Source organism: Rhinolophus sinicus, chromosome 2 (genome assembly GCF_057876585.1).
Source record: "Rhinolophus sinicus isolate RSI-liver-muscle chromosome 2, RSI-T2T, whole genome shotgun sequence".
NCBI classification, from domain to species: Eukaryota; Metazoa; Chordata; class Mammalia; order Chiroptera; family Rhinolophidae; genus Rhinolophus; species Rhinolophus sinicus.
The window spans coordinates 85670843-85684696 of NC_142502.1; the positions used below are offsets into that span (position 1 = coordinate 85670843).

General features: G+C 35.3%; 1 protein-coding gene across 2 annotated transcripts in view; it reads right to left on the reverse strand.

Annotated features, from left to right (window-relative positions):
• The window catches only part of GFRAL (GDNF family receptor alpha like), a 64235-nt gene extending 57736 nt beyond the window's left edge, over positions 1-6499 (reverse strand). The window contains exons 1-2 of one of the 2 annotated variants that reach the window (XM_088795645.1): positions 6321-6499; positions 1470-1604 (exon numbers count right to left, since the gene is read on the reverse strand). In XM_088795645.1, the coding sequence (XP_088651771.1) occupies positions 1470-1604; positions 6321-6342 (157 nt within the window). In that variant the 5' untranslated portion in view covers positions 6343-6499. Of the gene's footprint in view, positions 1-1469; positions 1612-6320 lie in introns of those variants that run through there. The other variant, XM_088795646.1, reaches the window with a different exon arrangement.
• Between the last annotated feature and the right edge of the window lie 7355 nt (positions 6500-13854).

A 13854-nucleotide genomic window follows, 5' to 3' on the forward strand; every position in this document is an offset into this window, starting at 1 on the left:
ATTTGAGAATATTTCTATTTTAGCTTCATACATGGGATAATTATGCAAATATTGCAATTCAGTGCCAATGACTTGCTATTTGTATACTGAAATATAGAAATGTGGTCTAATTCATGACACCTTGAATGTGATATTTAAATTGCTGTATAAAATGTAACAAAAAGCTTCATCATCAAAACAAATAACAGATTGTTTTTGTCATTGCCCTTTATTCTCATCTTAAAATTACGGTGTCGCTTTGAGAAAATTATGCCTTTGACATTCTTTTCCTGAACAGTAATAAGAATGTTGGATTACAGAGCTATAATTTTCCCTGGAGTATAAAAATTCCATGTACTCTCTTCAAAGGCAGGCAAGAGAAGGGCACCTCTCTCCCTCTACAGCCTATGTAATTCCTGAGGTCATGGGGTCGGGCAGCTGCTGTGCTGGTGGAGATTGTGAACACTGGCATTGAACTATAGGTCACTGCCTCTTAACCCAACACACGCCACCTTACATCTTTCCGGAGGCCGAGGAAGCGCATGCTGATAGGCAGGAGTCATGAGCGGTACAGATTTAACTCTTCATGAAATGGATGGAGAAACAAAGAGAGTTGTGGAACAATACGTTTTTATTTTTCCTTCTGGATTTCTTTTACTGAATATTTCAGAAAGTTTATCAAGTTTTTAAAGAATTTTAATAGTCATTATAAAAAATGATAAAAAATTACCATTATGTTAGATAGTATTTTTTGAAAAGTTTTGTCATGATATTAGGGTAATTTTCCACTATATGATCAGTTTATCTTCTTTTAGTAAATGGAATCTTCCTCTAATATTCTCATTTAATATTCATTGAGCTACTTAATATATTTAGGATGTATTTCTTTTTTAAACAAGTTAACAGGGACTCTCTTATCTTTATGTTATCTACTATTTGGGCCTCCCCTCAAATGTTTGGAATGTAGAACAAGGTAACAATAATAATATATGCTAGCTTGTTCTTGACACAGTTGGAATGGAAAATATTGTATATGTTATAAGAAGATAGAATGAGTATTATACACACGCAAATAAATAGCAATGTCTTTGATCATCATAAATATTATTTTCCCTTATTTTATAATTCACATATCAATATATAAGCAAAATAACATTTTTTTTTTTTGGAAAAAATGTCATGCTTCTAAGAAGCATACATATAATTGTAACATTATACATAGTGAGATAAGTGAGAAAAAAAAGTAGACTGCAATCTTGCATAAAGCTGCCCATGGTGTCAATGCATTAGGGCCCTTGAGTTATTTAAGAATATTCTTTTATAACTAAATTCACTAATAAGCAATTGAAGGGGAATCACTTGAATATCAAGTTTGAGTAAAGTATTTAGAACAAAACTTAGCTCCTAAAATAGTAAAAGAAAATATCAAATCCTATTTTCATCTGAGTAAAAGGAAATCATTTGAATGTATTTTAAATAAGTTGCTTTACCTGAAACATTGCAAGCATCTTCCATTATTCTCCATGCATGTTTACATCCATTTGCATCACGGAGGCACTGCTCTCTTAAATATGTGCAATCAGTGGTTTGGGAAGTGGGTTCAATTTCTGAGTATACCCCCATAACTTTCATAACAACAATAACAGAACAACAGAAACAAGTTTTCAATATTACAGTATGGCAGTTATTTACCTCAAATCTGAATTGTTAATAATAAAAAGCAGAATTGTGGAAAATAAAATGTGACAAAATCATTACAAAACTGGAATGGATCTTAACCTCCTCTCCAGATATACACCTATATTTCTCCTATATAAGATTCTTAAATGAATAATCTATATTTTGTGCTCACTCTTTCTTCCTGCCTATTTATTCTCAACTTATAATTTCTATTTTTGATGATTGCTCCATTGAAATTGCACTTAAAAATGCCCTAATGAAACTGAGGGTTCTTATGGCTTTGATTAAATCTAGTTGTGAATCCAGCTCTAGAAATCATTTCCCTCTCTCTATATATATACCCCTCAGAGACCTAGCCTTTCTCCCAGATAATCAGCAAGTGCCAGGCAGCAGAGGGTAGCGGGGATCTCACTAATGGTCACAAAGTCTGAACCTCTGGCTAAAGGTAGCATCTTGACCTAAGTTATGTTTCAGCTCCTGAGCCTTAAGGAGGCATTATCCTCTGGCTACTTTCCCATGAGATTGGACAGAGAGACTCCAGAAAAGACCTTATCACTATCCTCAAGACCTGAAGAAATGATTCACTACCCTTACCTCACCTCTGATCAATCAGCTCCCAACGCGACCCCTAACCTCTAACCTACACACCGAGTCTTATGATTTTGTCCGATATAATCTATAACCTGGCATAGGTGAGTTCGCGCTTTTGAGCATTGGTTTCCCATTCTCCTGGATGGTGCCATTCATCAATATAATAGCCAATATATCTCCACTGCAATTCTCAGTGTTTAGAGTTTTGCTCTGCTAGTGCCAGGTGAATGAACTCTTTCTGTTCTGTAACACTAATCATTTTAATAACATCAAATTTAGTAGTTTTAAGACTTCATCTTGCCTACTTTTATCACTGGGCATTTTGTTGTAACTTTGTTGTTGAAACTCTCTCTTCCTTTGTAACCTTCTCTTCTAGTTCTCCTGATACTTATTCATTTAACATTTTCTGACCATAGTCAGAAACATTCCCAGGATCCTCTTACTCTTCTCTTAATGTATATTTTTAGCTTAGGTTCTATCCTCACACTTTTCCCATTCTCATTTTACACATTCTCTGCATTAATTCCATGTACTATCTTGGTTTTAACTAAAATCTCTACACTGATGATTCTCAAATGTAAATTCAATCCCATTATTATCCAGTGTTCCAGTTACAGATAACAGTTACTGTTATCGCCACTTAAATGTTCCAAACACACTTCCAGATTATAATATCTTTAATATTGTCCTCATCATTACCACTCCCTGGTAAACCACCCCACTTCATCAGCAATTCCACCATTTAGAAAGGCATCCAAACTAGAATCTTTGGATTTATGGTAGACCCTTTTTCTATCCTCAAATTACTCTCCCATATCCATTCTTTCATATTTCATTGGCTCTTATTTTGAATATTTGACCAACTCATTAGTTAGTCAATCTGCCTACAATTTCATCTATTCAGATAAATTCTTTACGTGCCTTAATCTGCCGAATGTACCATTCTAATCCTGTCACTTCTCCGTTTCATCCTTTGGATGATCCGTCATAGCATGACTCTCATGTTCCTCATCATGTGCAATGTGGAAGTCCTCAAGCATTTATATTTTCCCAAATGTTCCATGCTGGCTTGTATCTCTGAGCATTTACTGTATGGTCACTAGTATGCACTCCTTTTCTTTTCCCTATGGGATAAACTTTTTTTTTTTTTTTTTTGTCCTTTAAGACTCAACACAATAATTATCTATTTTATGGAAACCTTCCCTAAATTCAATACCTGCTTTTCCTATATCCAAATTGAATTTAACACCCTTCATCTATTTTACTACAATTTGTGGAATTCCTCAATGATAGCATTTACTGTTCTGTAATAAAAATGTGTGTTTTAGTTCTTGTCTCCATCACTGGGTGTTAGGTTTTTACTGGGCAGACATTAGGAGTAATTCATAATTGTATTCTCATTATCAAACACAATGATGCATTATAGATATTCAATAAATGTATGTAGACTTACACTGACTTGAGTATTTGTTTATAGATGATTTATATATAAATAACTGATAATAACCAATTAAAATAACACATTCCAGATATTTAGAAGTTATTTTGGGTAGAAAAGAAAAGACTCAAGCAAGTTTTCTAAAAATATCAAGTAAGTAGCACTCTTAATTTAGTATATTGTATAAATTACTCAAATTGATTCTGTGGGCATGTAAACTGACACTGGCTCAATCAATACATAGAAAAATATGAGAATTACAATTGAATTATAGAGACAGTATATTAATTATAATCAAGAAATGCTTAGCTATACCTTAATCAGAGCCAAATTATTTAATTTTTTAAAAAGATGATGTTAATTATGAATCACCAGTGACACTATAGAGTTATAGGCTTCAAGTAAAGCCTTAAAATCTTTTCTTTATCTTACCTTTCAAAATCTCTTCTCCTAAGGAGAATCCAAGACAACCAATTGGATCATGTTTACTACTTGCTGGGTCACTGCATTTGAAGATTAGGCCCATGGGTGTGGCTTGGTTACATTTTTTTTGGTTGAGGGTTGGAGTAGAAATTGACTTATCAGCTTTCTGTTTTTCCATATGTTCATGAATAACCTCATCTAGCCAAGACCCTGTCCTAGGTTAGCAAGCCTAGAAAGAGAAAGCGAGCCCCTTTGATTCTGGCCCAAGGTTACTTGTTTAAATCCAGCTTGTGAAACACCCTGAAGTAAGGGTTTTATGTGACAAACTCAACTTATAAAACTCTAGAACTGTATTTGCTATTGATCATTGTATCTTGTGACTGGCTCCCTCAAGAAACGTATAGGTAGGTGACTGTCTCCTGGATATATCATCAAAACCTCACCAGGACCTCAGTATAATGATTATTAATGAATTCTACATATTATCTTTCCATATTATCTTTCATTTTCTTTCATATTTAAATTTTAAGTTGAATAATTCACTTGGTTGTGTATTTTAAATGATTTTCACACTTTCCACCCAGATGAAATAGTGAATCAACTAGGAAAGCCATCTTAGTGATTTGCTTCACAAGACTCATAAGATCCAAAATGTTATTCATTTCTCACTATGATTTGAGGTTATATATTTAATCCAGGAGTTGTCAAGTGTTCTCTTCAAATGCTCTGTGAAAAACAGGTTCTACTTTTAAAATAAGTAAGATGGAGAATGTTGTACATTATATGCACTCTCTTAAAAATGTAAAAGACTCATTAGGATATTGAATACTCGGTTTTAAAAATTCAATATGTCTCACATTTATTTGGACCTTCCTACATCACAAGACCTATTTAGATGATATTAAACAAGTATTTTGAAGAATGCACCATGGAAAATATTGGTTAAAACTATCAAATAGCATAATTTTGACCCTATAACTGGTGGGAATGATTTCTCTCCTTCATGCCACTAAGTCTCAAGGTTAATTTAGAAGAAAAAGGCAAAAACAAGAGGCCATCATTGTCTTTTCAACTGGGGCCATAATGAGGTTGTAATATATTTTGTGTGCTGTGTTATATTGCTGCCTGATCTATAAAAAATAAAGTCTCCTACATTTCGCTTTGTAATAAAGAATAAACATAAGAAAACATTATTAAAAATAAACACAAGAAGCACAGTTTTGGAGCACTAAATAACTATTATTTAAACCAAAGAAAAACTAAAAGTATATAAAAGATTGTTTTCCTTCTTGCCTTAATTTTCTTTGATTTATTTTAATTATTCTTTTATGTTCACATTATTTGAAATAGCCTTCTTTGTTTACTTATCCACACTTATGCTTTATTCATCAATGTTTATTAGCATTGAGTGAGCAGAAAATATACTGGCTTTGATTTAATGTGTGGATTATTAATATTAAGGAATAATCATAAATATCCCCTTTTTTCTGAATTCAATATATATATCCTACTAAATGCTGAAGAAAATATAATAGCTTCTTCAATAACACATATAACAAATATATCTTCATGAATTCTACTTTAAGTATAAATTAATTCTTTTTCACCAACATCTTATAATAAATTCACACTACCTAATATAAGAAGAATAAATCCATACTTAGTCACTAGGTAACAGAAACTGAATTGAATGTGAAACATTCGATATGGCGTTGTGTTATTCCACTAAATGACTCCTACTTTTTAAATATTAACACCTTAAAATTAGGGGGGGCTGAATGGTTTCATCTCATTTTAATTTAATTTCAAAGAGAAATAGATAATAATTTGAAATTTGTCATCCTAAAACTTGTAAATAGATACTGGAAGGTTTCAGTTCTAAAAGATCCTAGTATATAGTATTTACGAGTTCCATAAATCCTAATAAATAATTCAAAATATTGGATTCTGCTATATAATAAAACAGAAGCAATCTGAGTAGTTAATGCAATTCTTACATTGTGCATTTTCTGTAGAGTTATAAATGAGTAAAAGTAAGCGTATATTTTTGCAAAAGTAATAAGCCATGTTGAAATATAAAATTGTAATTGATACTTCATATTATAAGCCCCCGTTAGCTTAATCAACAGTTAAGTTAGATAGGACAGCATTCGGTTCACAAAGAATTGGTGTTATGAATTCAGATAAACCAGAAGCATAATTCACTTACCAAGGAAAATAAAGGCTATCATGCTGGACAACTCAGGCTGTTCACCTTAAAGAAAGGCAGATGTATTTACTCCAACCACCTTCTTAACAGTAACTGTCCAGAATAAGGTTTCAGCTTCTGCTCTTGGTTCCTAAAAGCATTATTATTTCAAGTCAGCTTCCTATCTCACCATTTCCTCACCAATCTTTCCTGAGCTGTGAACTTTCCTAATTATGTCCAGATTCAATTATTTTGTTCCGAGTGTACTGATCTCAGATATTATGCTTCCAAAAAAGCCCACAAGCCAAATACTAAGAAATGATACATACTCTGCATATTCATAAAAAAAAAGTCTTTTTTTTCCCTTCAACTAAAATACTAAACTGTGTAAAAGACGGCCAAATATAACCCAAAATTTTCCGAGAAACACTTGAGTATGCTCAGTTACCACTTCATTATAAGGCTCATTTAAGGCAATTTGTTGTCATTGGAGGATATGGAAAAGGAAAAAGGCATACAAGCAGCCCAGGAGAATGTATGAAAACTGCAAGTTTCACTGGTATCAAACCTGTGTTCTCCATATGTGACACAAACCCCAGTATGTTTAAAAGTTGTGTTGCTTCAGCTGCAGTTCCTCAAACCCTCCAAATACACTGACAGTGTAAGAAATGACTCCTCATGATGAGGAAGAAATTGTCCATTTCACTGGAAAGGTAATTATCCACTTGTGGCCATCACTTGAGAACTATTTTTCCCTAGCTTCAACGAGAGGCATTGCTATGGTCTAAATATATGTCCCCCCGCCTTCAAAAAATATTTCATATATTGAAATCCTAAACCCTAAAGATGATGGTATAAATAAGTAGATAATTTGGGAGGTGCTTAAGTCGTGAGGATGGAGCCATCATGAATGGGATTAGTGCCTTAAAAAAGAGGTTCCAGAGAGAGCCCTAGCTCCTTCCTCTTTGTGAAGACACAGCAAGAAGGTGCCAGCTATGAACTAGGGTCCTCATGAAAACATGACCATACTTGTGTCTTGTTATGGGAGTTCAGTTTCCAGAACTGTGAGAAATAAGTTTTGGTTGTTTATAAGCTTCCCAGTCTGTAGTAGTTTGTTATAGCAACCTGCATTCTTCATCTCATCTAAATTTGATTTTGTACTTCCTCACAAGAACCTAGAGCACATCATCTCCCTTGGGGCATCATGAGGCCTACACTTTTAAAACACCCTGAGACCTATCTGAAATGGATGCTTTGAAATATAAAATGCTCAGATAGGATCAAAGATGGCAGAGTAAATAAACACTCTGCTTGCCTCCTCCCATGACCACATTAAAATCACAACTAAATTATAGAACAATCAATCTGGAAAACCATCTGAAGTTTAGATGAACAGAAGTTTTATAATTAAGGAAATAAAGAAGAAGCCATGTTAAGTCTGGGAGGAGGGGCGGAGAAGTGGAATGGGAGGGCCCCCAATTCCTGGGTAGCAGTTGAGAATCAGATATTTTAGCCACAGAGAAGCAAAAGACCCAAGCCCCATACCAGGCTCCCCAGCCTGGAGTAGTGGTGCCAGAAAGAGGAACCCCCACAATATCTAGAGGTGAAAAAGAGAGGGGATTCTGACCACCTAGGTTGTATCAATGGCAGTGGGAAACCCAAATATCCTCTTAAAGGGCCCACACACAGACTCACTCACTCGTAGCTGTGGGCATAGCCAAACCCCATAGCCATAGGGTTAATCCCACCCATTGACATGACAATAACAATCAAGATTCAGGAGGGCACACACAACCCACACAAGGGACACTCCTGGAGAACCCAGCACAGGTGACAAGGGAGACTATGATACTGGGCCACACACAGCACCTACTGCACAAGGCCACTCAGCCAAAACTGAGAGGCGTAGCAAATCTACTTAATCCATAGAAACAAACACAGAGAGGAAGCCAAAAATGATAAAACAAAAAAATGCATCTCAAATTAAAGAACAAGAGAAAAAGTGAAGAAAAAGAACTAAACAAAATGGAGGCAAGCAATCTAACAGATACAGAGCTCACAATAATGGTTATAAGGATGCTCAAAGAACTTAGTGAGAACTTCAACAGAGAGATAGCAAGCATAAGAAAAGACATAGAAATCACAAAAAAGAACCAATCCGAAGTGAAGAAAACAATAAAAAATGAAGAATGCACTTGAAGGAATCACCAGCAGACCAGATGAAGCAAAGGATTTTATCAGTGGTTTGGAAGACAAGGTAGTAGAAAACACCCAATTGAAACAGCAAAAAGAAAAAAGAATTAAAAAAAAAAAAAAATGAGGATAGTTTAAGAGACCTCTGGGGCAACAACAAGCATAGCAACATTCACATCATAGGGGTACCAGAAGGAGAATAAACAAAGCAAGGGATTAAGAACCTATCTGAAGAAATAATGACTGAAAACTTTCTTAACCTAGTGAAGGAAATAGACATACAAGGCCAGGAAGAACAGATATTCCCAAAAAAGATGAAACCAAAGAGGCCGACACCAAAACACATTATAATTAAAATGGCAAAGGTTAAAGATCAAGAGTGAAGCCTAAAAGCAATAAGAGAAGGGTAACTAGTAACTTATAAGGGAGCTCCCATAAGAGTGACAGCTGATTTCTCAACAGAAACTTTGCAGGCTAGAAGAGATTGGAACGAAATATTCAAAGTGATGAAAAGCAAGGACCTTCAACTAAGAGTACTGTACCCAATAAGATTATCATTTAAAATTGAAGGAGAGATAAAGAGCTTCACAGACAAGAAAAAGCCAAAGGAGTACATCACTGCCAAACCAGTATTACAAGAAATGTTAAAGAGACTTCTTGAAGAAGAAGAAGGAGGAAGAAGAGGAGGAGGAGGAGGAGGAGGGGAGGGAGAGGGTGAGGGGGAAGAGGAGGAGAAGAAGGAGAAGAAGAAAAGAGAAGAAAAGGAAGAAAGAAAAAAAGCGAGAGAAAGAAAGAAAAACGAAAGAAAGAAAAGACAATATGAATACTAGAGTAGCAAGAACTACATATCTATCAAAACTTACTTGAAATGTAAGTGGATTAAATTCTCCAATCAAAAGACATAGGAGGGTTGAAAGGATAAGAAAACAAGACCCTTATATATGCTGCCTACCAGAGACTCACTTCAGATTGTAATACACACACTCTGAAAGTAAAGGGGTGGAAAAAGATACTTCACGAAAAAAGAGGAAAAAAAAAGTTGGAGTAGCAATACCTATACCAGACAAAATAGACTTTAGAACAAAGGCTAACCCAAGACATAAGGAAGGCCCCAGTAATCCTATTTCTGGGTATTTATCTGAGGAAACCCAAAACGCTACTTTGGTGGCACATGGGCATCCATATATTCACTGCAGCATTGTTTACAATGGCTGTTCATTGATGGGTGAGTAGATGAAGAGCAGGTGGTACATATATACAATGGAATATTGCTCGGCCATGAAAGAGAATGGGTTCTTGACATTTGCAGGTACATGGATGGACCTGGAGAGTGTTGTGCAGAGTGGAGTGTCTCAGACAGAAAGACAGATGAATTGTGATTTTGCTTATATGTGGAATCTAAAGAACAAAATAAACAAACAAACAGGATGGAGACAGACTCATAGATACAGAGAACATTTTCATGGTTGGAAAATGGGAGGGTTTTAGGAGGGTAGGTGAAAAGGGGGAAGGGATTAAGAAGCACAAATTGGTTGTTACAGAGCAGTCATGGGTATGTAGGGTATATAGTCAATAATACTATAATGACTATGTATGGGGTCAGATGGGTACTGGCTTTATCAGGGTGATAGATGGGAGGGGGATTGGATGGTGGGTGAAAAAGGTGACGGGATTATGAAGTACAAATTTGTAGTTACAAGAGTGATAGGGATGTAAAGTAAAGCACAGGGAATTAGTAAAAAATATGGTAATAGCTATATATAGTGCCAGGTGGGTACTAGACTAATCCGGGAGATCACTTCTTAAATTACATAGATGTCTAACAACTGTGCTGTACACCTGAAAGTAATATAAAATGATATTGAATATCAACTCTAATTGAAAAATTTTAAAGGATGATAAAAAGGTGAAAGAGAATAAGAGGTCCAAATTTCCAGGTATAAAACAAATAAGTCATGGGGATATAATGTACAGCTTAGGGAATATAGTAAATAATATTGTGATAGCGTGGTACAGTGTCAGATGGTTGCTGGACTTAAAATGGTGACCACTTCTTTAAGTATATAAATGTTGAATAACTATGGTGTACACCTGAAACTAATATAATAGTGTATATTAGCTATATTTTAATAAGGATCTTTTTAAAAATTCTCAACAATTAGGAAACAATTGCCCTTCTGACGGCCAAGATCATCACAGAAAGGGGCTGGCCCCCTTTGACTTTCTAAAAGGCTCAGAAAGTTCTCAGAATCAGTTTGTGAGCATGTTATTTAATCCAGAAAATCATGGCTGCTAAAATTATGATGCAAATTTGTATTCAACATATACATTAAGCTCTGTTCCTGAATTTAATCAAATATAATCCAAAATATTTTGCAAAGGAAAAAAAAGAAATATAGTATGCTGATCTGGCAAGAAATTAGGACAAGATAGGTATGGATAAACAACTATCGAGATGGTAGAGGAGCATCTGTGTGTACACAGTTATACAATGGAAAAGCTGCTGATTGCAATGGTCCATGTTTGTTTCAGAGCAGGTGAGAAGTTGTATTTTGTTCTCAGAATGCATGATGAAGAAACAGTTTCTAGAGTCCAACAAACTGGAACTGTAATACTATTTTTCACAATAGATGTTCGTAAATCACTTTACATCAGAATTTATATATATTTACTCCTCTGTATAATGGGCTAATTATTTCCATGGTTACTATAAATATTAAGTATGTATATGGGGCTCATATCACAGAGATCAACAAATGAACCCACTGACCTAATTATTACAAAGTAATTAAAATGTCATAAAACTTGTCAATTATTTGCTTTTAACGGCACTGAGACACTAAAGTTGTATTATAACTTTTACCAATACCATTGCTCTTTTTGATATATGCCAACAAAAAATGACAAACTAGAGAGGGATTTGGTGGCTCTGTTGGTTCTCAAACTTGCCCCTGTACATGGAGAGCAAGGAGAGACAGAAAAGTGGCAGGCCACTCCAAATTGGTAAGTGGCAGGGTTAATTCCTAAGGGAATTTACCTATGCTGAGGCTTGTCCTGCGCGGCTGCAAGATTAGATCTTTGCACCCTCTCGCCAGAATGTTAAAAGTTTATACAGAGGTCTCATTGGGTTTAGTAACATATTCGGTGCAGATGGTTTCAATAATACATTACTCTCTGATGGTTTTGTCCTTGAAATGAGTTGGCTCTATTCAAACCACAGGAACTAAAGGTGGGAGAGGAGTGCATTACCACGGAAAATCACATAATTAGAAGAAGCAAGTGAAAGAACCCTGGGCAGGTGAAAAAGAAACATACTCAGTAAAGCATCTAAACAGTTAATTTATGTAGGGCTACCATAAGGAAAATAAACTGATTAAAGAAGGAAAAAATAGTACGAAAACAAAATTGGCGGTTCAAGGAAAGTGATGTAGTTACGACTTTCTAGAGTGCAGTGATACGCAGAACCTGAATACGTGCAAGACACAGGGTGAATAGCACTGATCTTTGCCAAACAAACATAGCTGCTGAGGTCTATTGGTTACAAGTATATAAAACATCTGTAGTCATATATCTGCTTATCCCAAAATAATAATTATCAGCCATGTTACCGTCTAAAGCAGGGAAGTTTTAGCATTTCATTGTGCCCTCAGCACTCTTTCTCCATAGACTCCTCTCCATAGAAAATTTTCAAAGGCACAGGTGTTGTTGTTTTTTTAAAGGATTACAAAGGAAATTAATCATGTTGAAATATGTTCATCAAAACATTTTTGAAAACAAATTTTGTGAGGAAGTAATATATATACGCTCCTTTATTACAGGAGTAAATATCAAGATCCAGTTGGGTCTAATAATACCGTAATTTCAGTGTAGTGATGACCGTAGAAGCCAAATTGGGACATTTTCCTTAAATGCAGTGTCATATAAAAAATATCTATAATTTCTATTGGTGACAAAGACAGCACAAAAACTGCTGAATTTCAATTATAGTTAAAATAGAACACAATTTTGCCCTGAGCAAATTTCCAGAAAACCCAGATTAGTAAACCTTATTCTAATGTCAACAAAAACAGTACTTTCAAATTATTTAATTACTCAAATGGAAACCAGCTATTGAATCAGAACATTTTAGAGGTGAAGGGAAATGATAAAATCATCAGTTTCAGTATTTTATAAAGATAATCAGTGTGAGATTTAAAATATGTCCTGTGTTTTGAATAAAATGCTAGGATGAAAGGAAGGAAGGAAGGAAGGAAGGAAGGAAGGAAGGAAGGAAGGAAGGAAGGAAGGAAGGAAGGAAGGAAGGAAAGATGGAAAGAGAGAGAGAGACAGAAGAAAGTAGAGTAGCTCTGATTGAAATCTGGGTGGGAATGAACCTCTGTTCATTGACCTTTGCCATCACCATCCACAGCTGCCACTGAGGCATCCAAAGGTTTCAGAATTCATATTCAAAATTCACTGATCTCATTTAGTTGGTTTAAATTTTCTTTCACATAAACAATCCATTCTCATAACAGATAAATGAAATGTACAAGGCCTCATGCCTTTCACTGAGTCAAAGACAGTAGGGTTTCTATTCAGTAAATATTTACGAAAAGCCTACTGTATCCAAGCCTCTGTGCAAAAACAAAAATGAGGAATGGTCCTTTGTTTCATAGATCAGATAAAACAGAGTGCAGATGAGACTACATATATTAAAAAAAGAAAAAATGTTGAAAAATGAAAACCATGGTAAATCAGTGAAACATCTATACATTGGAAGACATTTACTTTTGCAACATAAGGAAACGTACTGAATGATACTTGATTTTCCCTCCCACCACCCCTGCTCTGGTACTGTACTTGTCTACTTAAAATTTTATAAGATTCTTATATCTGGAGGAGAGAACTGAAATCTGATCAGCCTCAGAGTCAACCTCAAATCCAATAAACAAGTTTCTAAGACAGTGATAAGGAAGATATAAAGTATTTGGGGATGTGAAATAAGAGACTCTCACTGTCTTACTGGAAGGTCTCACTAGAAAATAAAATTACGTCCACATGATGGTGTTACGTAATGACTTCACCATGGACCTCCTGTTGGTCTCCTCGCTAACAAACTGATGCGATGTGGCTACGAGTGGGGGGACAGGGCAACCGGGATTGGCAGAATCCCAGTAACAGCATAGAGACATAACCCTGAGCTATGTTGTAGGGACTTCTCAAGGACTGATAGCACTGAAACTCACAGTTGATGGGGAAGAAGAGCTAAAAGACCAGATTATGAGTAGTCTTTTATGCCTTACCAAGGAGGCTAGAGTTTATCCAGATAGAGAAATGGAGGAGTATTTGTGAGTTTTAAACAAAAATAAACCAGGCTGTTTTT